Here is a 27,552-nt window from a genome sequence, read left to right on the forward strand (position 1 = left end):
TAAAAGGTGGTGGTGTTGATTTTTTTTTACCTGATTGCTGGTTGTGATTTTCTCTCCTGAAAACTAGATATTCTAAGCACTATTTTGTATAACCAGGAACAGAATGAGTACCTTAAACAATAATTGATATTCCAACCTGAAAACTGGACACCCTATGAACAGGAAGAATACCTTATTCTAAACAATGATGCCGGGCGCGAGCCAAAAATTTTGTGATTTCCTAACCTAAAGTGTATGTTTTAGTTCAATACCTATTTAACTTTGAAAGAGTTTTTCATTTTGAAAAAAAGGAAATTTTTCACTCTGAAAAGGGGCCATTTTCCTATACGGGAATTTTTTTGCTCCCCAGCAAAACTGTTTGCTGAAACGCCATAAAACCATTCATTTAGAAAATGGTAAAATTATTGTATTGATAAAGATTCTGCCACGTCAGGCCATCCATATTTGGATTCGTATTCTTTGTTATCAACAGTTTGGTAAATCTATCTCTTCTTTTATACCTAGATCTTGTCCGTCAAATCTTACGTTTCGGTAAATTCACTATTTTGATAATGTTTGGAATCATAAAAAAACGTTAATCATGATTTTACATAGAAAACATTAATTGTGTCAGGGAAGGAAGAAAGTTGTCATTTTCTCGGACATAAATACAGCTATATATATGCTGTATCATTTCAGTTTGCCTCTGCTAATATTTTTATCAGATACATTTCCAAATTCATCACAAGTCATGGTAATTGCAGTTTATTAACAGTTTTTGCTTTTGAAAAATAGGAAATACTTTATGATAGCTAGAGGTATCGATCGGGGGGGGGGGGGCAACCAATGGAAATATTGGGGTGGCGAGCATGTTGTTAATCCCCCCCCCATAATTCCTTAATTGCAAGAATAAAAAAATATGTCATATTACACAGAAATCAGCAAATAAAATATTTAAAAAATTGAGCTTTTACATCTACAAAATCATGATTTCATCTATCATTGAAACTTTTGTTAATGTAGGCCCTACATTTACGCAGGAAAATAGACACATAGAATCTTTTCTGCCAGCAATGAATAAAAAAGATATGGCAAACTCCTTTTTCCACAGGCGGATCCAGGTGAGTTACATGTATGTTTATCGCTAAATTAATTTTACCAAACTACCAAGCAAAACCCTTTCGGTGACAGTTGATCAATTTTTTTTATTGTTAAAATATATTAACCCATGCACCCTATTCTTACTACTACTAGTAGTTTTAAAAGTGCTCAAAGGTCCAGTATTCGATCAGGCCTTAATTTCAACATATTTCAAACTACATTTTGAATTAATATACGAATCTAATTAGAATATGGCAAACTCAAACTAATTAAAATTAATGGAATTTAATGGTGAGAAAAATTAGTATTAGAGATTGTAGAATGAATATAAGTCAATTTCTTTACAAATATCTTAAAGGGGAAGTTCACCCTGACAAAAAGTTTATTGTAAAAATAGCAGAAAAAATAATAAAAAATATTGCCGAAGGTTTGAGAAAAATTCATCAAATAATTAAAAAGTTATTAGAATTTCAATTACTTGATTTGTGACGTCATATGCGAGCAGCATTACATAGCGAATGGTAAAAAATCAATGAAATGTCATTTTCTCAGAAAATTGAAAATGGTTTTCACTGTAACTTTTGTATATCAATAGAGAAATCATTTCACACCCGATCATGAAAAGAAAACAAAATTAAGTCATCAGGAACCATACAAAATTTGAAATTCATACATTTTATATTACATACCACATGGGGCAGCTGCTCGTTTATGACGTCACAAATCCCAAATTTTGAACTCTAATAACTTTCTTACTCTTTAACAGATTTTCCTCAAACCTTCACCAATATTTTTTACTATTTTTTCTGCTATTTTTACAACAAAGTTTTCTTCAGGGTGAACTTCCCCTTTAAGTTGATAATTTTGATTTTTTTTTTAATTGACGATACCATAATGCTGCATATTTCGAGATTTCCATGGAGTGCGGTGTAAACATCTACTGTCCTGATAACCGATTTTTGGTGACACATAAAACAAGGTTTTGGTGAGTGAAATCTCTGCTCAGTAGTTTTATTGTATTTTTTATTGAATTTTAGTGTAATAAAACTTTATTTCATTTTTTCTATATAGAAGTACGAATGTAATTTTCCACGTCAAAAACTCGAATAACTCCGCCTGGGGCTGTGCTGTGCCCGCTCTCATAATCATTATGAGTCGCACTTCGAGCAGAGCCCGTGCTGTCTATCTACGGTATGCACTACCGTACTACATGTACCACCAATGGCCTTCCGACCATACCGGTACCGGTGCCGAAGAGCGGGCGCTAATGCAGTTTCGCACCTGCCGATTACCAGAACACCTCATCACCAATAGGCATACTTTTTCCCAAATGTCATGATAATTCAATGTCAATATATCCACCACATTTCGATGTAAAAATTAATGTTGTAACCCGCAAGTGAAAACCCGAACCGTACCGTCCCGTATAATCCAATAATTTGCAAGCGGGACCCGCTGACCCGTCGGGTTTTAACCCGCAAGTCAATTTATCTTTGAAAAATGAAAAACATTATTTCTGCAATCCCCACACTATACAGGCTCAAATCAGGAAAATATATGTCTACTACTACCTAGCCTAGAGTGAATTTACTTAATTTGCAAATTCGCATTTTATTCCGGAGAGAAAATGTTTTTGGGTGACTTTGTACCACGAAATGGGTCCGCTCTGATCTCGAAATTGAAAGCATTACGCAATTAACGCCTCGGATCGATCGGAGCTAGCGAGCCGCAGCTCAGCGCGCTAGCTAGCCCAGGCTGCCCAGCAAGGATCGGCAGACGGCAATGTTGTTTTTCAGTCCAGGTCGGTCGACACTGCGACTCACAACAATCATAATTACAATATTCAATTCTATGGGACCTCGTCTATAAAGTAATCAAAATTGCAATAAATACCTGGATAATGATACAGTCAATTTTTTCTTCTCGTTTATCTCTATATTATTTCCTTCTGTTTTTGTATTTCATTCGATAATATGGCCGCTAAAACTCGATGTTCAGTTTCCCGTCGCCCGCGTTATGAAATTTGGCCCGCGTTTGAAAATCAAATTCTGAAAATAAACTATTTGGATATCTAGATTCAAAACTGATTTAAAACATTAATATAAGCTTTTCAGTAAGACAATTACTTGTATATCTTGTAAATACCTGCAAATCTTTTCTTTCTTTCTTTTTTTGTGAATGGAATGACGCTGCATGCTCAACCATACCTCGAGGGATGTTCGTGCAGGCTCCACTCAACAACCGTAGAAGTGGTGGAGCCTGCATGAACATCGCTCGAGGTACATGGTTGAGCTACCTCAATAAATCCCAAAGTCTAGTAACCTCGCGTTGGTGAGTTATCATACAGCCTAGTACTCATCCAAAATAACTTATCTTATTTGCTGATTATTACTTAAAAATCATTTGTTTTATTTTGCCAGGGGATGAGTTAAATATCAGACCAAAAAAATCATCAAAGCTCAATATGTTACAAGGCCGACGGGAGACTCACCCACGTACGCATTGGCGCTTGTGCTAGCTAGTCTGAGCTCTGTCTCTCTGCCAGAGCTCTGGGGGACAATTTGCTCTGTAAAGGCCTCAATGATGGTGATTTTCTGCTTCAGACAGAGTTTATATTTCGGGTATATTTTTCAAAACTGCCAATGAAGTTTGATGATTTCTTCATTGTCATGTATATTTAAGTTATTAATGAGTTCATTCTCACCAAATTTAGACTCCCCCATAGAGAAATACAATTTTCGTGGAGATGTGCGTTTTCAAAGAACTTCAGGAAAAGTAAGGGTATGTGGGCCTTTATTACATGGCCAAGTAATGGAATTAGATGGAGTAAAAATTAGATATTAAATTCATTTATATCAAGTTCAACTCACAGTCTCACCCACACAAACACACCCACATCCAAGATTCTAGGCATGAAAAAAACTTTAAAAATCATACAATATTAAACAACAAGTAATAATTAATTTAATAAGTGAACAGGTATTCCTCAAAATACAAAAACGTAGCATTTGAAAAGAGCCCCTGAAATATTGCAAAAAAATGAAAATGGAGCCCCCCCAAAAAAAAATGATTAATTTTTCCCTGGCTTCAAGTTCCACGGAATAAAGTGCGTTAAAAGGTTACAAAAGGTCAAACTTTCATCTTCTGAAAAATAATGAATAATGAAATCGGTTCCTCATTATGAGCTGGAAAAAATAGGACGGGAAACTCAACATCGAGTTTCATTGGCCCATGCGGTTGCTTTTGACTGCGCTGCATGCACGCACTGGCGCTGGCATGGCCTTTGTCAACTCGATGTATTTATCATGTTGAACTGTCTCAGACTCAGTCCTGTTCACTATTCACAAGACAAAAATACGCCGGCATTTTTAAACGGAAATATCTACGTCTCTAAAAGAATCTGCCACGTAAGAAGCACATGATCTTAACTCAATTTTCACTGTGGATGTTTTTATTATGCGTCGTTTATTCTCCCTTTTTTTCGCATGACGGTCTGCGGGTTTGAGAATGAACTCGGCCCGGCCCGCAACCCGCGATCGGAGGCATACCGGCAGGTTAACCCATACCGCAACGGGTGCGGGTTACAACATTAGTAAAAATATCCACCACTTTTCAAAATTTCGTGATCGGGAATGGCTACATAGCTGTAGGTCCTATTTCAGCTTCGATCTCAACGTCGTTGATCTACATTGTACATACTACATGGCGTAGACATCGCTTCATCGAAGCGATCTGCGAAGCTATGTCTACGAGTACGATTCACCGTGAAGTTAGCAACCAAATCATGCAAACATAAATTCGCATGCGGCATGCTGGCAGTTTGTTTGGCACATATTCAGTAGAGGCGCTGGTCAGAAAATTGGGATCGTCCCAGTTTACAGGGACTGTCTCAGTTTATAAGGATTTCTTCACACAAGAAATCTAGGAAAGTTCATTCACCTGTCAAGTGCCGACACCAATCAAGTGTGCTAGTCAATGTAAACATATCAGGTTTCATAACAAGATTATTGGAAGACGGTAAGTCATGAAAAATAGACGGTGAACTGGGGGGAATTGAGGTCACTGAATCTATTTTTAGCACTCTCAATTTCCGTAATTGCTGTCTTTGTCCCGTAGGGGAAGTGAAAAAAAAATGTCCCCATAAACAAGGACAGTCTCAATTTATCAAGACATGATTTGTCTTGGTTTATGAGGATATCCTTGTTTTCTGGAATAATCCCAATTTTTGGACCAGCGCCTCTACTGATATTCGCATGATTTGGTTGCTAACTACAGTTCATATCAACATTATGGTGCATGGTGAATCCAAGCGATCTGCGAAGTGATGTCTACACCGTGAAGATCAATGACGTCGAGATCGAAGCTGAAATACAGCCATTCCTGATCATGATATTTTGACATCAAAATGTGAATGAGAAACTTGTCATGACATTTGCGAACAAGTATTGGTGATGAGGTGTGCTGGTAATCGGCCGGTGCGAAACTGCATTTGCGCCATAGAGCGGACCTGGAGAGATGGCACCCACTGTTGCTTTTACATGCCGCCGTGTACAGGAAAATTGATGGGGCGGCGCATGCAAATTTGCAACACTTCCATGGCCCTTGCAATTTCAGACAAGCTTTTATTAAATCAAGTCCTTCTTACCTTCTTAGTTTACTCAACCTTGTACCTAGACAGCTGGCAGCCTCGCCATCTGTTTCGAGGAGTTTTTTAAATTCTAACCTTTTTTTTAAATTTCTCCTCGTACACAGACGGCTCGCTGTCGTGCAGCCACCATTATTACTGGGGACTTGCAATGCAAAATCCCCCGTCGGGGCTCTTCAATATTTGTCTTCAGTGAATAAAACTTTGAAAATTAACGCGACCAAAATGCAAATTAATATTCCCTCTTGGCATTAATTGCCAAAAAACGGAGAAAAATCAAGTTAAAAGGAACAAAAACCAGTGACTTACCTCGGCTGTCGCGCAAATTTACTTTCCCGTTTTATCCGATCTTAAGTACATAAACATATGGCCATTGAGTCCCCTGTACAGATCGCGCTAGAACTTTGGTCTCTGTATTTGGTGAGTGAAGCCAATGGAGTTCAGCTGAACAACCAACATAACAGAGACCGAAGCTTTTGGTCTACCTTGAACCTTGAACTGAAGTTGAAGAAGTACTCTCCCAAAAAGCGTACACGCTGTCCTGGAGAGGGTTGTGCTCTGTCAGGTCTCTGTTATGTTGGTTGTTCAGCTGAACTCCGTGTTCCTTTTGCGTCCACTCTGACAAAAACAAAACTTCTGAAATCTGAAGTTTCAACTTCAAGAAATTGTCAGTTTGCAAGCGAAGGTCTTCAAAAAAGTAGATTCTAAGTAATAGTAAATTGTGATACCAGTCTAAATTCTGGCATTTTAACCTCTATCTGATACAATTATCTTACCTTTGTCTGCTCAATTTCACTTCTCAGCAGAGCGCGCACTAACGTTAGTTGATTGTCATGGAATTTTTAGATCGTAATACCAGCGAAACCCTTGACCTACTTTATAATTCTGTCGAGCAAATTGTTTTGGCTTTGGTATCTTGGTTTTCACAAAATACGACGTTGCGACAAGAATGAGAAAAAAAAAAACCATTTGCCGTGCTGGTCAGTATAGCTTCCGTGTTGGTCTGTGTAGCTGACATGTTGGGAGGAAAGAAAGAAGGAAGAAAGGAATGAATGAATAAAAATTGAAGGTGTGTGAAAGAAAGAAGAAAAAGACATAAATGATGTAAGAAAGAAGGAATAAAAGAAAGGGCATAGGAAAGAAAAAGAGAATAAAAGAATGAATGAAAGTATGAAAGAAAAAAGGGGGGAAAAGAGAGAAAGGAAAGAAAGAAAGATAGAAGGAAGGAAGGAAGGAAGGAAGAAAGAAGGAAAGTATGGGAAAAGATGAAGAAACAGGAAAGAAACAAGAGAAAAAAGACGAAGGAAAGAAAGTAAGAAGAAAAGAAGTAAAAGAAAGAAAGAATGAATGAATAGAAGAATTAAGGAATGCAGAAAAAAAAGAATGAATAGATGAAAATAGGAAGAAAAAGAGGAAAGAAAATAAATAAAAATGAATGAAAGTAGGAAACAAACTAAAGAAAGAATGAATAGAAGAATGAAGGAAAGTATGGGAGAAAGACAAAAAAAAGGGAATGAGAGAAAAGAAAAAAGATGAGGGAAATAAAGGAAGAAGAATAGAAATCAAAGAAACAATGAATGAATAGAAAAATGAAGGAATGCAGGAAAGAGAAAGAAGAAAAGGAATGGACAGAAAAAAGTAGGGGAGAAAATGGGGAAAAGGAAAGCAGAAAAAGAAGGAAAAAATAAAGAAAGAATAAAGGGAGATAAGAAAGAAAGAAATAAGAAATAATCAAGGATGTAGAATGTAGAAAAGAAAAAGTGAAGGAATATAAAAAATGAAATGAAAGAAGGAATGAATAAAGAAAACAATAAATGTAGGCCTATAGCTAACTGAGCTGGCTGTGCTGCTAGCATAACCTGCCTTGCAGTTTGCTTCTGACTTTGTGGGTGTGTGCATGTCAATGAAAGAAAATTGAGTCAAAGAAGCCCTCTTTTTGAATGTTGATGGCAGTTTCTAGTTTTGGAGTTTGTTGCTCGAATAGAGATTTCACTTAGACTTAGGAAATATCAATTTATGACGGAGGCAATTTTTAAATACGTGTATATGTGTGTGGGGGGGGGGGGTTCTTGCCCTTTGGTTTTACCATGGCGATTCCAGATGTGTAGGGGCAAATCACGCTCTCATTCTGGTGTTGCATTGCTGAGAATTGCGACAACACCTTATACATGTAAGTAGGTTTCCTGGTCTGATTTGTAATAGTAGTCACCACACAGGTATTATACCGAGGATAAGGATAGGATAAGTTTGATAAGGATACTGACCCATATTTGCAAAAAAAGTATGCATGAATGTGAGAGCCATCTTGTAGTACAAATGATTTCCCTGGACCTGTTAATCTCATTGCAATACCAGTGTAGGTTCATTAATTTTCATATTCACTTGGCTCTCATTCATAATTCATTTAGGTCTACATGCATTTTTTAAAAAAGCAATTATAAAGATGATTGCAGTCCAGCGTTCTCGCCAGTGTATAATACGCATGGTGCAAACACCATGCGTGCGGAAATGGAGACCAAGTGGAACCATGCGTAAAATTTCAGCGACATGCGTGGAAAAATTAAATGGAAATATTCAGAAAAAAATAATACACTCCATGAACTCATCTTAGTGATATCAACTTCATTTATCGGGTTGCGCCGAAGTCCCACCAACTTAAGACCACTTACAGGCCTACTACGGCTAGGAAAGTGGCAAGGCGCCCAGCTAGCTCGCGGCTGCTATTGCGGGCATATGACGGCACGGTACGGTCGTTCTGTTGCCTATTCCCCCGTCTGCCCCGCACATCACACCGGCTATGCTCCATGACCTACCGGTAGCTGCGCTTACTGATATGATGGGAGTGGAACTTGGAATAAATGCATTGTATATACAAGGATCATGTACTAGCTGTGTTTGTCATTTATCCCGCCCTCTATACACACAATGAACGAATAGCAAAGGAGTTGTACTGTGTTTGTCATTTTATCCCGCCCTCTCTGCACACAATGAACGAATAGCAAAGGAGTTTGAGAACTGTGCGTGACCGCTATGGTGCATGGATGTTAGGCCTGGGACGATTGTCATTTTTACCATTCAATTATTTCCTGAAAAAAATAATCGAATGATTCGATTGTTCGTCGGAAATCAGGTCTTTTAATAGTTGACCTACTTTATGGTGAAATCTCCATCAAAGTCACATGTTTAGAATAAATGAAAGTAGGACCTTTTTCCCCTTCTCCATGATATTTATATCAAAAGAAACTACATGAAATGAGATTAAAACTTTCAGTTTATTGTTCCAATGAAAATCCTTCCTAAATCCATGCTGGTACTCTGGTATTATGCATGCATCCCTCCAAGTGCCACACCCCTGCATATGAATGAATCAGCCCAGATCAGCCAGTCCAAAGCCCAAAGATGTAAACAACTCATTCATGAACTATTCTTTGAGACTAACCCCGGTGGAGCATTTCTTGAACAATTTCATCCCTTGCCCACACCATGTCCCCGCCCCCACTTGTGGCACTGCCCACGATTCTACACATGTATTTCAAAAAAATATTTTGCAAAATATTTAATTTGAAATACCTTTTAAAATTACGATTTTTTTATCATTTGAACCTACATGTATAACTGGGTCTATTTTTGGAGACTAGTCGAGAAAGTACCGGTGAAGACGGGCGCATGTTGGAATGTAGTTTTCATTGTGTGAGGGGGATAGAAAAAAGGTTGCATTATTGTTTTGAAACATGAAAGGAATTCTCCGGCTCCCACCCTTATCTTTCTCCCTCACACACACACAGATGGGGGAGGGGTCAATTTATTTCTGAAGTCATGACCTCTCCTGATAAGGGAACCACTGCCTTCTTCTTTGTTTCCCCAAAAGTTTCATTGGCTATCCGAAGGTCCAATCAGCTCAAGTGAGCTTGGTTGTGTGTTTTCTTATTGTTTTGTGCACGCAGACAATGAACTCATTTTGTGTATCGAGGGCAAGGTTGGGTGGGACTTAAAAAAATTCGGAGCGCTTTCATGTTGGTGTGTAACTGTGAATGTAATACAATCATTGATTATTTTTGAAAAATTATCTCGGTAACATAATTTTTAAACCTGTATGAAGTGTCATTGTTTTCTTGTCATTTTGTTATTATTACTTGGGTATTCGAGTTCTCCCAATGTCATAATCGGGATCTGCCGAACATTCGATTTGTGTAAATTTTGCTAATCGATTGGTGATTGGCGGCATGCCAATCGAACCATTCGATCAATCGATGTTTACTCCCAGGCCTAGCATTTATGTGCATTTGTGTGGGCTTAAAAATACGCCACAATGGGGCTTCCTTGGCGTCTATTTGATGAAAAGGCCATGGCTTCCGCGCTCCGCGGGAGTGGCAGCACAAGTCCCCGACATGGGTGAATTTTTTTCTGGCGAGAACGCTGTTGCAGTCTGTATGATAAAAGGATCAATAAAAAATATCAAAATCAGTAACAATGGATTGCTGTTTCTTTCAATTACAGGTCAGCTTAGCAGAGTGAAAATGGATCCCTTGTACATGGCAATGAGTCTGTTCCGCAGGAGAAAGTTTGAAGAATGTGTAACAGTCTGCTCTCAGCTTTTGGATAAGAATCCTTATGATCAGGTACTTGTACTTGTTTTTTGCCTGGTACACGGTCTTTTATGTAGCTTTTTGTAAAGTTCAGAATTATTGAAGGACCTGCATCTACCTTTCATCAACTACCTTAGACCATTCATTTTCACAGAATTTAAAAAGGCTTTTGATAAATAAATGTTATATAAATAAATGTCATGTGATACATTCACTGCATCTTGACACACTTTTCAATATGTTTCAGCACATTTATCATCCTGTTCTTGTCTCATTTGTCACCCAAACTTACTGCCTTGCCTTATCTAAAATAATTTAACTTTCTTATTATTTTTCAAGCAAATGGTATATCAATCCTCACCATCCTCATATTCCAGAAAAATGTCGTTTATACTGTATGGCATTTAAATGAAGTTGCCACCAGCTGTAGGATGTGGATATTTTTTTTAATGTGCCAGTGCAAAGACTTGAAACTCAATAGACTATTTCAGTTTATTTTACATTTATTTTGATAGCGATCAAAGTTCTCACCATTTCTCATAATTCATTCTGTATATAAGTATAAATCAGTCTTTTTTCAATCGCCATATTAAAGTCTGCTTGGACCTTAAAGACAAGAGCATTGACTGAACAGGTTTACTTAGATGAGGTAGATGTGGATGAAGAAGGCATTGCTGAGATGCTTATGGATGATAATTCAATAGCTCAAGTAACACGTAAGTTTATTTTTTTTTGTTATTAAATAAAATCTTGGAGGATTTTATTGAGACTTATACCAGAATTATATCAAATGATTTAATGATGGTTTTGGTTTAGTATATCTGATAATTTAATTTCTATTTTGATTCATGTACATTTAGGATATTGATTTATCTGATATAGGTTTTGAAAGGATACCTTCATGCAAATTTTAATAGTGAAATGATAAAGGGCCAAAACTTTCATGCCAGAACCCTTTACAATCATTTAGGGATGAATTAAAATTCAGTATATAAAAGATAAAAAACTTAAAAAGAATAACACAACCCTAGTTGGTGTATGTACACAAAACCTTTTTGTACATTGATCTTTCTATGAATTTTATTGCAATAGGTCTTCATTTTATAAAGGAAGTGGTTAAAAGTTGGGATTAAAATATGAATATTTATAATACATTCAGGTCCAGGCACATCATTAAAGAAACCTGGTACTGGTTCAGGGGCACCCAGTGCAGGGATGCGTCCTACATCTCAGTCTGGAAGACCTTTGAGTGGGTTTGTAAGACCAGGTACACAGAGCGGTAGACCAGGTACTATGGAACAAGCTATCAGAGCCCCTAGAACGGCACACACAGCTCGTCCTGTCACCAGTGCTTCAGGCAGATTTGTTCGCCTTGGAACGGTGAGTTACGAGATTTAATTTGTTATTAATTTAATTAAGATATTGAAGCTTGGTTAGTTTTCACCAAAAATAGAAATGATGAGAGTGCATCTCTGCATCAGAATAGAAATGCTGAATTTACTAAATGGTTTGTAAACAGGATGATTGAGTATTATTGAGCATTATAATGCTTTAACTCAAATTGTGTGGTGTAAAAAGGGATGATTTCATGTGGGAAAGTACTTGGGCATAGATTCATGAAACCTAAAGAAAATTTACATAATTTGAAAAGGTCTGTCATCTCCTTTGCCATTTGATCAATGCAAACTGCATAATATTCCACACATTGTCTACACACTACACAAATCTCCCCAATCTACTCCGCATATTTAACAGAAATTTGCACTCAGTCATCATGACCAATTGAATATATACTCTTAAATGTTTGAGCAGCTATGAATTCACATCAATAAACATAATAATTATAATTTATTGAACAGGCTTCTATGCTGTCCACACCAGATGGGCCATTTATCAATATTGCAAGATTGAACATCTCAAAGTATGCTGCCAGACCAAATCTAGCCAAGGTAATGTACTCACTGTAGTCAAATGAATTATTTGGGGTTAAAAAAGAGCTTCCGTGAATGTCAGGTTTCCTGAAATGACGTGATTCTATTGCAAACAAACTCAAAATATTTCTCAAAACCTCTCTTATTTATGCATTATACAAATTCATTAGATTGTGTAAGTGAACATGATATCCCTGAAAGGTAGATATTGCTCAAAGTAATGTTTGCAGCTCTGAGTAAAGTGATTAGGTATTATACTTCAAAATCGCAACAAAATTTGCTTCTTCATGAAAAGAAAAGAAAGATTTATTCATTTACGTTGGAATTTTATATTTTTTAATTAATTGAAGAAAGGAGATTCCATGCCTTTCACACTGTCTTGGATCAAAATTTTACTCATCTAACCAACTTTAAACCTAATCCTTATCCTCACATTTATTGAACCCCAAAATCCAATTATAACTGAATTTCTATGTCTTGCAAGGAATTGAAATAATGAGCAGTGTGTACCAAGATCAAACATCAAGTAAAAAATATGTTAGCATGTAAATACAGCATGTTTAGTCTGGTCTAATTTCTTTATATACCAATAAGTTCACAGATGTTTCAATAAGTTTTGTTATCAAATGGATCGTCATTACAAAATATTTATCAACATTGTGCTTGTATTTTTTTTTTCTAGGCTTTATTTGAATATATTTTTCACCATGAAAATGATGTGAGGAATGCATTAGAGTTAGCAGCCAAGGCTACTGAAGCTTGTCAATTTAAAGACTGGTGGTGGAAGGTACAGCTTGGAAAGTGTTATTACAGGTAAGACGGTTACAACTGATTCTTCAGTTTGGGTTAGTTTTTATGCTCATTTCTTATAGGGCAGCTTCAAGTACCTGACCAAAGATGATATATGCACTGACATAACATCATGCCTGGCTGATTGCATGATTGTTGCTATATAACCAATTGAAAATGCTTTTGGTATTATTTCGAAGCCTCTCAGTTTGGGCCACCATGTATTAAGAGTTCTAGATTCATTTACCTGTATATAGCTGTAACCACTTACACACAAAGCCATAGAACTTTTTTATCATTTCAAGGTATTGCAACTTGGTGAGGAGACAACTATGCATACATGAAAGAGGGTTTGTTCCAAACATGTGAATCTATTCACACTTTTGTCATAGGTCACAGCTTGTTATCATATTTTTAGTCCACTGTTTATGTAAATTAACCTAAATGAACTATTGACTCATTAATTCAGAAATTTTGGGTAGTTATTTGTGAAAACATTGAAAAGCATGAGTTTAACACCATAATTCAAAAGTGTACATTTATTATTATACCCTTGATCAGAGTGTGTACATGTGAATGCATGACATGTGCATTTATTATGGTATCAAACCATTGACTCGAAACCACATTTGTGAATTGGAGAACAAAGTTTCGCTTGCTGTCTTGGTTCATGAAATAAGTCCCTTGAATTTATATCACAAGGTTTAGGGATTGTATCATAGTATTAATGTTATTTGGTATGAAATCTGTATTGGCAGCACTTAATTCTGTGTAAATTGAATGAATGCCCAGCAGGATTCCTCTGTTGAAATGAAAGATCACAATAATGCAAACTATGTTGTAGCCGGACTTATGATTATGGAATGTACAGCAAATATTATTTCTGAAAAATTGACCTTTATGCATGAACCTGATATTATCATGAGTTTTTTTATTTTATATTTATTTTACATTAAATCAGGTTAGGGTTATTCCGTGATGCTGAGAGTCAGTTCAAATCAGCTATGAAGCAGCATGATGCCATAGATATATATCTATACCTTTGTAAAGTATATGTGAGGTTGGATCAGCCGTTAACTGCTGTGGATATCTACAAACAGGGTCTGGAAAAGTTTCCCAGTGAGACTACTCTTCTGACTGGCATTGCCAGAATATATGAGGTAATTTTTCCTCATTATTGTAAATGCAATCTCAAATTTGTAATTGTAACCAAATATCACAAAAACCTAATTATTCCTTAACTTGGTGTAAAAGGTTCATTTCTGTAGGACTTGTTCATTGTCATCAAGCAAGTCATGTGAGGAAAATAAACAAAACGAGCTTCTTTGTTGGTATCATTCATACCTTATGCAGCTATGAATAAAACTTATGTCAAATTCAATTCTGAACAATTGAATTATTATTAATATTATTATCAGACGACTGCTACACCGTTCTCGTTCACTGCTCCTAAAACTCCCTATTGAAGTGAAGTAACCCACTATTGATGATGAATAAGAATTGATGTTTCTTTGTTTTGTTTATACAGGCAATGAATGACATGGTGAATGCAGTTAAATACTACAAAGATGTATTGAAGCATGATAACACACATGTAGAAGCAATAGCTTGTATAGCAAATTATCATTTCTACTCTGACCAACCCGAGATAGGACTCAGATACTACAGGTTTGATATCCTTTTATTCCTTAAATGTTTTTTAGAACTGCGAGTTATACAGAAAGTAACATGACATTGATTAAATACAAATGGTTACAGTGTCTAAATTGCACATTAAGATAATTGCATGAGATCCTGTTAGATTCCATGCATGGTTTCTGTTGAATTTTAATATTCTAATGAGAGTACAATTTGAAGTAACCAACCCAGATGATGCTGCTTAGCAATAACAGTGCACTGTGCCCATATTGTCTGGTTTGCATATGAACATACCTGCATGAAATCTATATCTTTTTAAAGAAACAGATATGCCTTGAAAAAAATGAAGAAACACTTTGTGGTCAAATGTTATTTTACAGACTATTTTACAAGTTTTTTCTTTTCTTGCACTTCTTCCAATTTTAGGTAAATATGTTTTGAATGCATTTATTTCTTTTGACTTGTAATGATGGGAAAAAAAATTAATTGAATTGAAATGTTATTTTCTTTTTCTTAAAAATGTCTTAAACAGGAGATTACTTCAGATGGGTGTTTACAATGCAGAACTCTACAACAACCTTGGATTATGCTGCTTCTATGCACAACAGTATGACATGACACTGACATCATTTGAGAGGGCGCTATCACTCTCAACTGATGATGCCACTACGGCAGATATCTGGTACAATGTTGGTCAAGTTGCTATGGTATGTATCTTGTTTGTAAGATGTGAAAAAACATTCCCAATCTTAACTAATTCTATGAATGATTGTAGTGATGTTTCTATGTTCTATACTTCAGTGATCAAAATCTGATCGAATGTTTGGAAATAATAACTATCAATGATCGAACCATACATTTGCCATTTTGAATTTTTCTCTTACGATGAGAAAATATTCATAACATTACTTTTTGTAACCTATCTAGCACATCACAGTATTTATTAGTATTTGAAGTGATTTCAATATTAAAATATTTGGATTCATAATGTAATAATGCTATAATAGGAGAGGGATATAATTTGTTTAGTATATGGTCCATGTTGAAAATGTAGTTTTGAATACGTATGAAAAGCATTTATTGATAACGACACTGATAGAATCACCCTTGTATTCCTTTGCAGGGTATTGGTGACACAGGTCTAGCTCTACAATGTTTTAGGTTAGCTCTCACATCAAATAATGATCATTCTGAGGCGTATAATAATCTGGGAGTACTAGAGTTACGTAAAGGACACATCGATCAGGTAACTCAATTCATATCTCATACAAAGTATTGACAATTTCTTGATGTGTCATAATTGTAAATGAGTGGTATAACACTTTTATATAAACATAGGGTTTATACCCTCTACATGTATAATACTTTGACCAATTTATTTTATCTTCAGGGATCTTTTAAAATGTATTAGATATATTAGATAAATGAACTCAATGTGACAATGGGTGTATCCCAATTCAAGGTTCAACATCATTTATCACAGAAGTTCAGTGTGTTGATTCATAGCTGAAATAAATCATTTACAATGTGTGTTTTTAGTGTCTTACAAAATGTATTGAAATTTCAATTAACTTTTAATGATCTGATGTTACGTGTAAACTATCGTCAGTGTCAGATGTACAGAGTATGTATATAATTACAAATGTACATGTACATGTTATTTCAATTGATTCATGGTGTAATATTTTTAGAAAAATAAGGTTCTTTTCTTTACATATGAGGTTATATGGACTTGGTCTTCGACAAACTCTTTTAAACTTAACCAACATCCATTATTATTTTTCTATCTCAAAGTTTTCAATGGTCTTAAAGTTAGTTCATCATATACATGCACTCCCAAAGTCTGTTTGCCTTTAATAGTGTTAAGCCATATCTTACCTTGACTATGAACTATAACAAAACGATCGAAGTCTGCTTCACTTGAATTCTGTATTGATGACACTTTGAATATGATATCAACACAAGAAAAAAAATATATTCTCTTATGTCATTTTATTTTTTTTCCAAGGCAAGAGCATTTTTCCAGGCAGCCCAGATGCTTGCTCCTCATATGTTTGAACCACACTATAATTTTGCATCACTTTCAGACCAAGTAAGTTGACTAGTATTACTCCATTGAGCTCACTTCTTATACTTTCATCCTCCTTTCTCTTCTAATTGGATGTTCATTTTCCTCTCTTTCATCTGTTTTTCTACATGCAAAGTTATCTTGTTTGCTTTAACCCTAACACTGCAGGGGGAGGGGGCAGTGGGGGGTTGAATCATCCCCCCCTTGACATTTTTTGCAACAATTTTTGTCACAAAAAATGCATCTTTTGAGTCCAAATTTACGATGCCTGGGTACGCAGTTGAAAAATTACACAACTTTATGTAAGTGCATGTCAGACCCAAAATTGCTAAAGATGTGATTTTGTGTACAAAGTCAATGTAAATTTAGTTTTCTAATCTTATTCATAAAGATATGATTATTTTATTTATCTGCTGAAATAAATTGATTTTAGGGTTATTATGCTCCAAAAAGGTTCGACAGTAAATGTAGCATAAAAAACAAAGAAAAACAATAAAACAATAAAATACACCAGAAATTTATTTCAAACCAGGATTTTTTTAATTTGTAACTGTTAGCATTTGTATGAAGAATATTTACACCAGAAATCAGCATTCTAGGAGCTTTTTTATGTGAATTAGCATAATTAAACATTTTTTTAAGATTTAACTATACAGCCTTGTAGATTATATCCCACATTATTATCATGCCAATTTTCAGGGTGTTTGCTCGATCGGCAGCTAAGATCTCAAAGGGGGTTGATTCTACCTCCTCCTCGTCATGGAACACTCAAAAAAGCCCGGTTAGGGTTAAATTCAGTTTCAGTTCAATTCAATTTGCATTTATTTAATTCTCGATAAAAACAATTATAAAGCAAGGTATGAGGAACAATATATTTACAAGCAAGAGTAAAAATGAAAATGAAATGGGGAACTGCATAAATAAAGCCAAGTGGCATTGTGTAAGCTTAGTTCCCAAAACATTAATAACACAAATGACAAGTGTTTAAGAGTAAGTATGAGCAGTGTATATTGACTGTCTTGTAGAAGCTGTGTACCAAGAGAGGCTGACTCACCTGTATATCTTTCTTTGTAATCCCTATGTATCGGTCATGTTTATCAAAAGTCAAGTTGTGGTCACGTATTGATATGAGATCTAAATGAATAGAAAATTGGGCTGCAATCTGCTTTATAATCTTTTTCATGTCCATTCATGAATTGATAAATTTGTAAATTCACAGTTGTGACAAACGTAATAGTTTTCTTGCTGCAACCTTAGTGTTCCTCTTAACACTTTTCCGAACCTATTATTCGATGGCAGGTTGGTGATCTCCAAAGCAGCTATGGGTCAGTGAAGAAAGCAGTGGATTCTTATCCAGAACATTGTGATTCTAAGGAGCTCTTCTCACAACTCAAGAAACATTTTGCTTTGCTCTGATTGGTGACACTCCAGCCCATCCTGATAACTTAATGAATGGTGAAAATATCTCTCACAATAGAAAGAAGACTGATAAAGTTCTGGTACGAGAAGCAGAGTTGACATGGTACATAAAGTCAATGGTGTATGTTGACATATGAAAGTGTGTGTCTTATCTGGTAATGAACCATTACAATCAGCAATGCTTTCACACTATTCCTTTGGCAGTGTGCAACTTGAAGTTCATTGATTTTTTCCCCTCTATGATTGGAGGATGAAATATCCAGAAAATTCTTCATTATCTCCATCACTATCTTCACAATTTCATTTGAGAGGACTTTTATGCAGTTTCATGTGCACCCTTTTAGAAATCTCTCTCGTGTGAAAGTGTAGAAATTATGAACATCGGCACATTGCTGGTTGAACTGTGTTTAGAAAATATGATGCAAAACACACTTCTGCTTTTATTTATAGTACTATTTTGAAAAGTGAAAGATATATACATGTGTAGGTATATGGTTTTGAACACATTTAGACATGTGTGCAGTGATTGATTGGGTCCAGGTCATGTACTCCAGTTCTGCATTTCATTTCCTCAGTATATACTGGTATTTTATGTTGATGCATGGAGAATTAAATCACATATAAGCTCTTCTTACAAAAGCTGAATATTTAATAGATGCTGCCATCAATATATATGCATAATAAGTCTTGCACTTTAATCAGAATATATCATGTTGCATTGTATATCATGTTGCTACTATCACCTTGATTTCATAAGTAAATGCATTGTCCACTGAAAAGTGGCAACTTCTTTTCTTTTAGTTTTGGATAAAAGAATAGGTATCCAGATGATTGTATACCAGGCATCACTAAAAAATGTCATCTATTTGAAATTATGCAGAATAGCAGGTTATTCTCTTCATGCTTCAAACATGGCATATGATAAATACAAAATAAGGGGAAATGTTGTTCAGAAAAACATGGTCCTGGAATATGAATAAGATAAAACCTTTTTTTTCCAGGTGGTAAATAGTTTGAAGTTATTTTTTTTTTTCATTATTTTTGAAATTCTTGGTACATCAAACAATAGATAGAAATGTATGAATGTATTATGCATATGTAATAAATTGGCACAAATTGTGTTCCAGGCACAGAATACAAATGAAGTGGTTTAATAAAAGCATGGGCTTTGCAAAAAAAAAATCATAATTAAAATGTCATCCGTAAGGGATGTGTTTTGTCTATTGATAAGCACTTATTTTCGTTTACATCTGAATACTTTATGATTTGTGACTGGTTAACCAAAAAGGAAATGCCTGACTAGTCAAAAAGTCTGAAGACATTACCAGTTTGTGTACAAGCAACCAACATGTCATATTTCAAATATAGACCAACTGTTACTTTAATATTCATGTAGTTTTTTTTTAATTATATATTTTTGCTGTCATTCCCATGTAAATTTCCGCTCTGTATTATACTGGAAAGTATATATTTGTGTGCAATTTTATAAACAGAGAAAATACAAGACTTGCATCATCTCAGAAATATTGCAAAGTCAGATTAAGAAATAGAATATAAATTCCTCACAAATGAATAATTCTCCACATTACACCTGTCCAAATGTCAATTAGGATAAAAAAATGGATTAGATACCCTTCCTGGGAAATTAAATTCTAATCTCATATCTTGCTTATATATAGTTCATATGAAACTGATGGTGAACTGAAGCGGATTAAGTCTACAATTAAAATTTAAAATCATACAGGATTTACAGTTTGATTGCCTTATTAAGAAAAAGCCATGCCACTATATACAGCTTGGAATACTGATGAGTGAAGGATAATAGTGTCATAAAAGACACAATTATTACTCAATACTTGCAAAACAATCCTCAAAAGCCTTTGACTTATACTTTGCAACTCGGCAAGTAATAATGGTGATGCAAGAACTATGAATTTGACCCAACTTCAGGAATTATTCATTAGTTATAACAAGGCCATGGCTTTTTGCATTATATATATATATATATATATATATATATATATATATATATATATATATATATATATGTAAGTCTATAATATATGTAGTACTACTACAAATGTTGTTTGGGAATATGATAATTTTTTTTATAATTGAAATTTGTTCTCTTTTTCAATGGATATTATTGTGATCTGCCCACCTTGAGACACAAGAGAAGAATAACTGAATTTTGATAAAAAGACATTTGCATGCATAGAAACTACTTTGTGAAAATTTAAATGAATCCTGATATATATGTATGTAGTGAATCTTTCTAAGTACTTTTTTGTGTGTAGGAAAATATTTCCCTCAATTGTCTGAATTATGTAAGAATTATACTCCCACATGCTGCAACCATGTCTTTAAAGGAGAATAAAACCTTTGAAGCAAGATAGCTTGTGTGAAAACAGAAAGATCAAAGAAACAGATCAACGAAAATTTGAGACAAATCGGACAAATAATGAGAAAGTTATGAGCATTTGAATATTGCGATCACTCATGCTATGGAGATCCTCAAATTGGCAATGCGACAGAGATTTGTGATGTCACCTGTGAACAACTTTCCCCATTACTTTAGTATATATTTCACTTGAATTGCCTCTTTTATCACATCTATCAGGAGATCATGTGAGCTTTCCATAGGAAGGCATGTAATGCAGATTTTTAAAGAATACATCATGGATAAAGAGTTTGTATCACCACAAGAAAAAACAGAGACATTTTGAGGGTATTTTATGGTCCATCAAAGGGAAAGTATTTCACATGTGACATCACACATCCTTGCCAATGTGAGGATCTCTGTAGCCTTGGTGATTGCAATATTCAAATGCTCATAACTATTTCATTATTTGTCTGATTTTCCTCAAACTTCTTTGTTCTTATTTTTTTATTTTGCTGTTTCGACACAAGCTTACTTATTCCAAGGTTTCACTCCCCTTTAACTTATACCGTAATGATGAATATTTAGTACATTGCAGGGGTTTGATAATTCATTCAATATTTACCGGCATTAGCATTACTAAGGGGGGGGGCAGACTCCCTCACAAGTCACAACTCATGCAGGAAACATCTCTGCCCCCCCCCCCCCCCCGACGATTCACAACTGATCTAAGGGACGTGCCCTCCCCCCTTTCGAGAAGCCAAATTAATAATTTGTAATGTAAAAATGCAATGAAAACAGATGTGTGCCCCCTCTTTAGAACTGGAATACCTTTTTTTTTTCGTGGATGAAATATCTTACAAAAAATTTCCACAGGCTCTTATTGATATCTATATCTCATGAATATGATTTTAAATTCATCCATAAAACTGAGGAAGGAATAAGAAAATTATGAATTTTCGAATAGCTGTAACCACAAAGCAAACCCCAAGTAGATAAATCAGTGATTTCAATGTGACAGATATAAAATATCTGCATTATATTGCACAAAACTAAACAAGGAATAAGAAAGTTGTGAATTTAGGCCTACTCTCAAGTATAAAACAAATTACTTATTTGAATGTAACAAAGCATAATAATCCAAATGTTTCAACAAAATAAAGTATTCAGTTCAGGTTATGAAAAAAATGAAGTGAATTTTTCTTTTTTATTTCCATGAAAGCCCTTTGTCAGGGAAAAGAATTGATCTTCAGTGGTACTCAAAACCATGCTAAATATGATCACATGAAAATATTCATTCACCCCCCCCCCATTTTTTGGTAAAATATTTTTGTTTGGAAACACCTAATTCACAGAAGTTTATTTAAAATCATGAATTAAAAATTGAATGAGTGTTCAAGCACGAACAGCCATGGCCTTGTTAGAACTCGTGAATAATAATAATAAATAATAATGCTCAATTCTTGTATAGCGCATCACACATAGCATAGCATGTCCCTATGCGCTTAAAGAAGAAATAGTGAAAGGTATATAAGAATAAAGTAATCGAGATATTTAGATTGGACCATTAGTTCAAAGTTAGTTTTTTATGCATTGAAAAGATATGTTTTGAGGGATCTCCTGAATGTACATAAATCACTTTGATATCTCATTGAATTCGGTAAAGCATTCCAGAGGCCAGCAGAGGCATGAGTAAAAGCACGCTCACCATATGATTTTTGTAAAGACAGAGGGAATAACAAATAATGCTTTTGAGCTTGATCTAAGATTTCGGGATGGCTGGTAATATGAAACTAAATCGAGTAAATAGGACGGGGCAATTTTATAAAATTATATTTTATAAAAATATGCCTGAAGTTTGGTCAAATTCATAGTTCTTGCATCACCATTATTACTTGACAAGTTGCAAAGTATGAGTCAAAGGCTTTTGAGGATTGTTTTGCAAGTATTGTGTAATAATTGTGTCTTTTATGACACTATTATCCTTCACTCATCAGTATTCCTAGCTGTATATAGTGGCATGGCTTTTTCTTAATAAGGCAATCAAACTGTAAATCCTGTATGATTTTCAATTGTAATTGTAGACTTAATCCGCTTCAGTTCACCATCAGTTTCATATGAACTATATATAAAGCAAGATATGAGATTAGTATTTAAATGCCCAGGAAGGGTATCTAATCCATTTTTAAAAATCCTTATTGACATTTGGACAGGTGTAATGTGGAGAATTATTCATTTGTGAGGAATTTATATTCTATTTCTTAATCTGACTTTGCAATATTTATAGGATGATGCAAGTCTAATATTTTATTAGATCTTCAGAAAATTTGAAAGTCACATTTTGAGTAAGATTTATATTGATTATTTCTATTTATGTGATCCAACCATACAAGGTTTATAATTACCATATCATCATACAAGGCAGCATATCATGAATATAAAAAAGAGATTTACAAGTCCACCCCAACAAAAAGTTGATTTGAATAAAAAGAGAAAAATCCAACAAGCATAACACTGAAAATTTCATCAAAATTGGATAAGAATAAGAAAGTTATGACATATCTTAAAGTTTCGCTTAATTTCACAAAACAGTTATATGCACATCCTGGTTGGTATGCAAATTAGGAGACTATGACATCATCCACTCACTATTTCTTTTGTATTTTTTTATATGAAATATGAAATATGAAATATTCTAATTTTCTCCTCATTGTCAAGTGATACAACGATTAATTCCTCTGTGAACATGTGGAATTAGCATTGTTTAATACGATATTGTTCCGTCAAATTGATCCTTATTGTCAAATTTATAAAAAATGAAATATTGTATCATTCAAACAAAAACAAAAGAAAAAGTGAGTGACTTACGTCATCGACTGACCCACCTATTTGTACATTATCACTGTTTTGTGAAAAATAAGCGAAAAATTTAAAATGTTATAGCTTTCTTATTTTACATCCGATCTTGATGAAATTTTCAGCACTAAATGCTAGTTTGATTTTTCTCTATTTATTCAAGTCAGCATTTTCCTGAGGTGGACTTGACCTTTAAGGAAAATGAAATCCTTTTCATGACTTGACTTAAAGTAGCAAAAAAAAATTAAATTCTTTGCTTGGTATATTTAACAATTGTGATGAGTATATAAACTAAAAAAAAGTTTGGAAATCTGACTTTGATCGATATTCCCTCCTTGATTTAAGTAAATTTCAATATGAAATTAATATTAATGAATAAAGCATTTAATTCTCTTTAAAATGATACCCTACATGATATGATTATGGTTCACATGGAGGTGCAGTACCTTAAAAATGTGGGGCAAGGTCAAAATTCAAAAGTTGCAAAATGACACAATATTGAAAGTCACTGTTTTTTTTCCTTGGTCATGAATGAGTTTCTCAGCAGTTTCTTTATTCCTAATTGGTTTTTAGTAAATATCAGTGTGTAATTAATATCAATGAATAGATCATTTAATTTTTTTTTAAAACTATACCCTACACTATGTGACTATCGTTCAAATGGAGGTGCAGTGTCTTGAAATGTGGGGCAAGGTCAAAATTCAAAAGTTGCAAAATGACACAAGTCACTGTTCTTCTTTCAGTGGTGATGGGTCTGAGTTTATCAGCGGTTTTTTGAAATTATTTTCATGCACCTTAACATCAACATTAACATAGAATCAAACAGACTTCTGCATAATCAAACACATAACAAACAAACAAACATGCATGGGTATTTCAAACGACTCAACCTATGTTATCTCACAGAACCATCACTACAGAAGCAGGGGCTTTGAATGGATTTTCATCTCTATTGACACAGACAAAAGAATCATGTTCTGTATTGACCCTTGATGACTATTTCTGCTCGTTTTGCAGATTTTTCAATTCAGACCTCATCCAACACTTTTGAATCCTGCTCTTTTTGTGATAGTGTGATCATTACAAGCATGGTACCATTTTAAAGAGAATTAAATGATGTCGAATATCCATTGTGTAAAATTGGGAGTTGAGAGAAATTAATGGCCAAACTCAGATTTCCAAACTTTTTTTGCTCGTTTTGCAGCTTTTCCATTCAGACCTTATCCAACAGTCTTGAATCCTGCTCTTTTCGTGATGTGATCATTACAAGCGTGGTACCATTTTAAAGAGAATTAAATGATCTTTTGAATGATGTAAAATATGCATTGTGTAAAATTGAGAGTTGGATAAATTAATGGCCAAACTTATTTCCAACATTTTTTGAGCGGTTTAGTTATGCAAGCTGCCATGTCAGATTGTACCTGTTTATTGCATAAATCGCATTGGCAAGCTACTCTGGTGGGTTATATTGTACACCAAATACCCATTGTTCCTTCATTAAGAGGTTTATTCATGTCTAAGAGATTTAATGTAAATTGATAGCCTTTTATTAGTGAAATAAAATGTAGATCACATTGAAGTTTTCTTTAGGATCTTGTAATTTCCAAATTGCAGACTCGAGAGTAAAAAAAGAAACCAGTTAATATGGTACGATTATAGAATCCTTGCATGATTTTTTTTTCTTTTTACTAATAGGTAGCCATTACTTAGATTCTTGGTGGTATTCTAATAGCCATGGTTTATTTAAACCTGGGTTAGCTTTAGACCACACTATTATGGAGTGCTAGTTGGAAACCCATTCACCAACTGAAATTAATCATGCTGCAAAAAAATTTGAATAAAATAATAATTGAATCGTGAAATTGAAAGAGTAGGAAAATATAATGAATTTTAATTGTTACATTAGAATTGTCACAAATATGGAACAAATTTACTGAAGCCCAGCATTTCATTGAAGCACGGTTTAAAATGCTAGTTTTGACTAGGGTTAAACCTATGTTTAATTATCAAAATACCACCTTTTGTCTTATGACTTTCTTTATATCTAGCCATTCGTACCACTCATCACATTCTACCTCTTTACGTTGTCATCTTTCTCACTTCCTCCTCTTACATGCAAGCATGTCTCTCATCTAAACGCTCTGCCTCTGCTTTTCATTTGATCTCCCTTTTACATATCTCACTCATACTTCCTCTGTCCATAACTTCTATCTCTTTATCTTCATATACCCTGTTCTTTCCCTCCCTCCTCCTGGTCACTCCCCCAACCACTCTGCATGTTCTGTCTCCCATCTATCACTAATGCTCTCTCTCTCTCTCTTCCCCTACATCTTCCTTTCTCTCTTCTACCATTTCAATCTGTTCACAACTTTCTATTCTCATTTCATATAACAACTGTACTCCATTATAAAGATAATGTTAATTATGAATTTCAGATATTTCATATTTCACAATACAGTAATTTATTCAATGAGACTGGAGTACAATATTTAAAAACGAAGGCAAATATGACTGTCCTCATGAACAAATTGAAAAGAATATTAATTATTCATTATACCCCATTTTTATTATTCTGTTTTTCACTTTCTTCCTACATCAGGCTTTCTAGATTACTAAAAGAAGGAACATGATATTTGCAAGGATTACAAATCCACTTTCATATCATGCAGCACAACACTAAAAATTATTAAGTCATTGAAAACCAAAAATTCATAAGCTAATTTTAAAGTTTCTGATTTCAGAGAAGCAGATTTGCAATTTATTGCCAAAGCAGAACAGGGAATAAGAAAGTCATAAATTCTTCAAATCCGCAATTACCAGCAAACTCCAAAGTACATGTAGATAAATCAACTACATGTATCTGCAAATATTGCATAGATCCGAAGAAGGAATAAGAAAATTATGAATTTTTGAATAGCTGTAACCACAAAGCAAACCGCCAAGTAGATAAATCAGTGATTTTAATGTGATAGAAATAAAATATCTGCATTATATTGCACAAAACTAAACAAGGAATAAAGTTGTGAATTTAGGCCTACTCCCAAGTAACGAATCACAGATTTCAATGTAACAAAGCATAATAATCTATCCATATGTTTCAACACAATAAGAAAGTATTCAGTTCTGGTTATGAAATAGTCGAAATGAATTATTCTTTTTGATTTCCAGCAAAGCCCAGGGAAATGAATTGATTTCCAGTGGTACTCAAAACCATGCTAAATATGATCACATAAAAAAACAAGTCGCTTGGGGGAGCACATGATATGCCTGCCTGTAACGCCGAAAATGGAGTTACTGGCCAAGCAAGAAAAGTGAAAGGTGGTGACTTCACCTTTGACCTTTTGACCTCAAAATCAAGAGGCTTCCTGGGATCCATGCTAGTATCATACACACCAAATTATATGAGCCTAGATTAAGTTGAACTGAAATTGCATTTACAAGGACTGCAGAAGGGTAAGATGAAAACATGTCACTGTGAGCTTGACCTTTAGCCTTTTGACCTCAAAATCAATAGGCTTCCTGGGATCTATGCTAGTAACATACACACCAAATTATATGTGCCTAGGTAAAGTTAAACTGAAGTTATTGCATTTAAAAGGAATACAGAAGGGTAAGACGAAAACCTGTCACTGTGACCTTGACCTTTTGACCTCAAAATCAATAGGATTCCTAGGATCCATGCTCATAGACACCAAATTATATGAGCCTAGATTAAGTTAAACATAGTAAATGCCCCAATTCATTAGAAAAAACAGGGAAATGAGATCAAAGAAAATTTGATAGAGTGATTGAGAATACAGGAAATGATTGTCAGAAACATCTTTTGCAAATGGTCTCACATTCTGGCATGATTTGTCAATTGCATGGATGGAGGGGTGTTTCGCCACATATGTGCTTGGTGGCCAGTAATGCACTAGCTTGAAAATGTAAATGAGTAAGAGTAAAAATCCATAATAGTAAGATAATTAACAATCATTTATATTAAAAAATATCTTACATGGTTTCTGTTATTTTAGCAAGAACAGGTATGGCCATTGCACCATATATGTCATTAATGGCCAATGATGCTTTGACTTGAAAATGCACACAAAAGTTTGTTAACACCCTTCACAGTAACATCCCAACACTGATCACCAAAATGTGGTGATCAGTGGTGTCAA

General features: G+C 34.6%; 1 protein-coding gene across 1 annotated transcript; it reads left to right on the forward strand.

Annotated features, from left to right (window-relative positions):
• The first annotated feature begins 1,977 nt into the window (after window positions 1-1,977).
• Window positions 1,978-19,323, forward strand: LOC121419252 (tetratricopeptide repeat protein 8-like). Its single transcript, XM_041613634.1, has 12 exons — window positions 1,978-2,065; window positions 10,223-10,344; window positions 10,907-11,027; window positions 11,471-11,691; window positions 12,171-12,260; window positions 12,925-13,055; window positions 13,993-14,191; window positions 14,560-14,699; window positions 15,202-15,376; window positions 15,793-15,915; window positions 16,678-16,761; window positions 18,037-19,323. The coding sequence occupies exons 2-12, from the start codon at window positions 10,243-10,245 to the stop codon at window positions 18,151-18,153; spliced, it is 1,503 nt and encodes a 500-aa protein (XP_041469568.1). The 5' UTR covers window positions 1,978-2,065; window positions 10,223-10,242; the 3' UTR covers window positions 18,154-19,323.
• Window positions 19,324-27,552: the final 8,229 nt, after the last annotated feature.

This window comes from Lytechinus variegatus, chromosome 7 (assembly GCF_018143015.1).
Source record: "Lytechinus variegatus isolate NC3 chromosome 7, Lvar_3.0, whole genome shotgun sequence".
Classification (NCBI taxonomy): domain Eukaryota; kingdom Metazoa; phylum Echinodermata; class Echinoidea; order Temnopleuroida; family Toxopneustidae; genus Lytechinus; species Lytechinus variegatus.

Excerpts from the sequence above, each read along its gene's own strand:
- LOC121419252 (XM_041613634.1), top strand. The coding sequence starts at position 10,243 with ATGGATCCCTTGTACATGGCAATGAGTCTGTTCCGCAGGAGAAAGTTT. Across the intron at positions 11,028-11,470 it reads TTCAATAGCTCAAGTAACAC|GTCCAGGCACATCATTAAAG; the intron begins GTAAGTTTATTT and ends TAATACATTCAG. Across the intron at positions 14,700-15,201 it reads ATAGGACTCAGATACTACAG|GAGATTACTTCAGATGGGTG; the intron begins GTTTGATATCCT and ends TGTCTTAAACAG.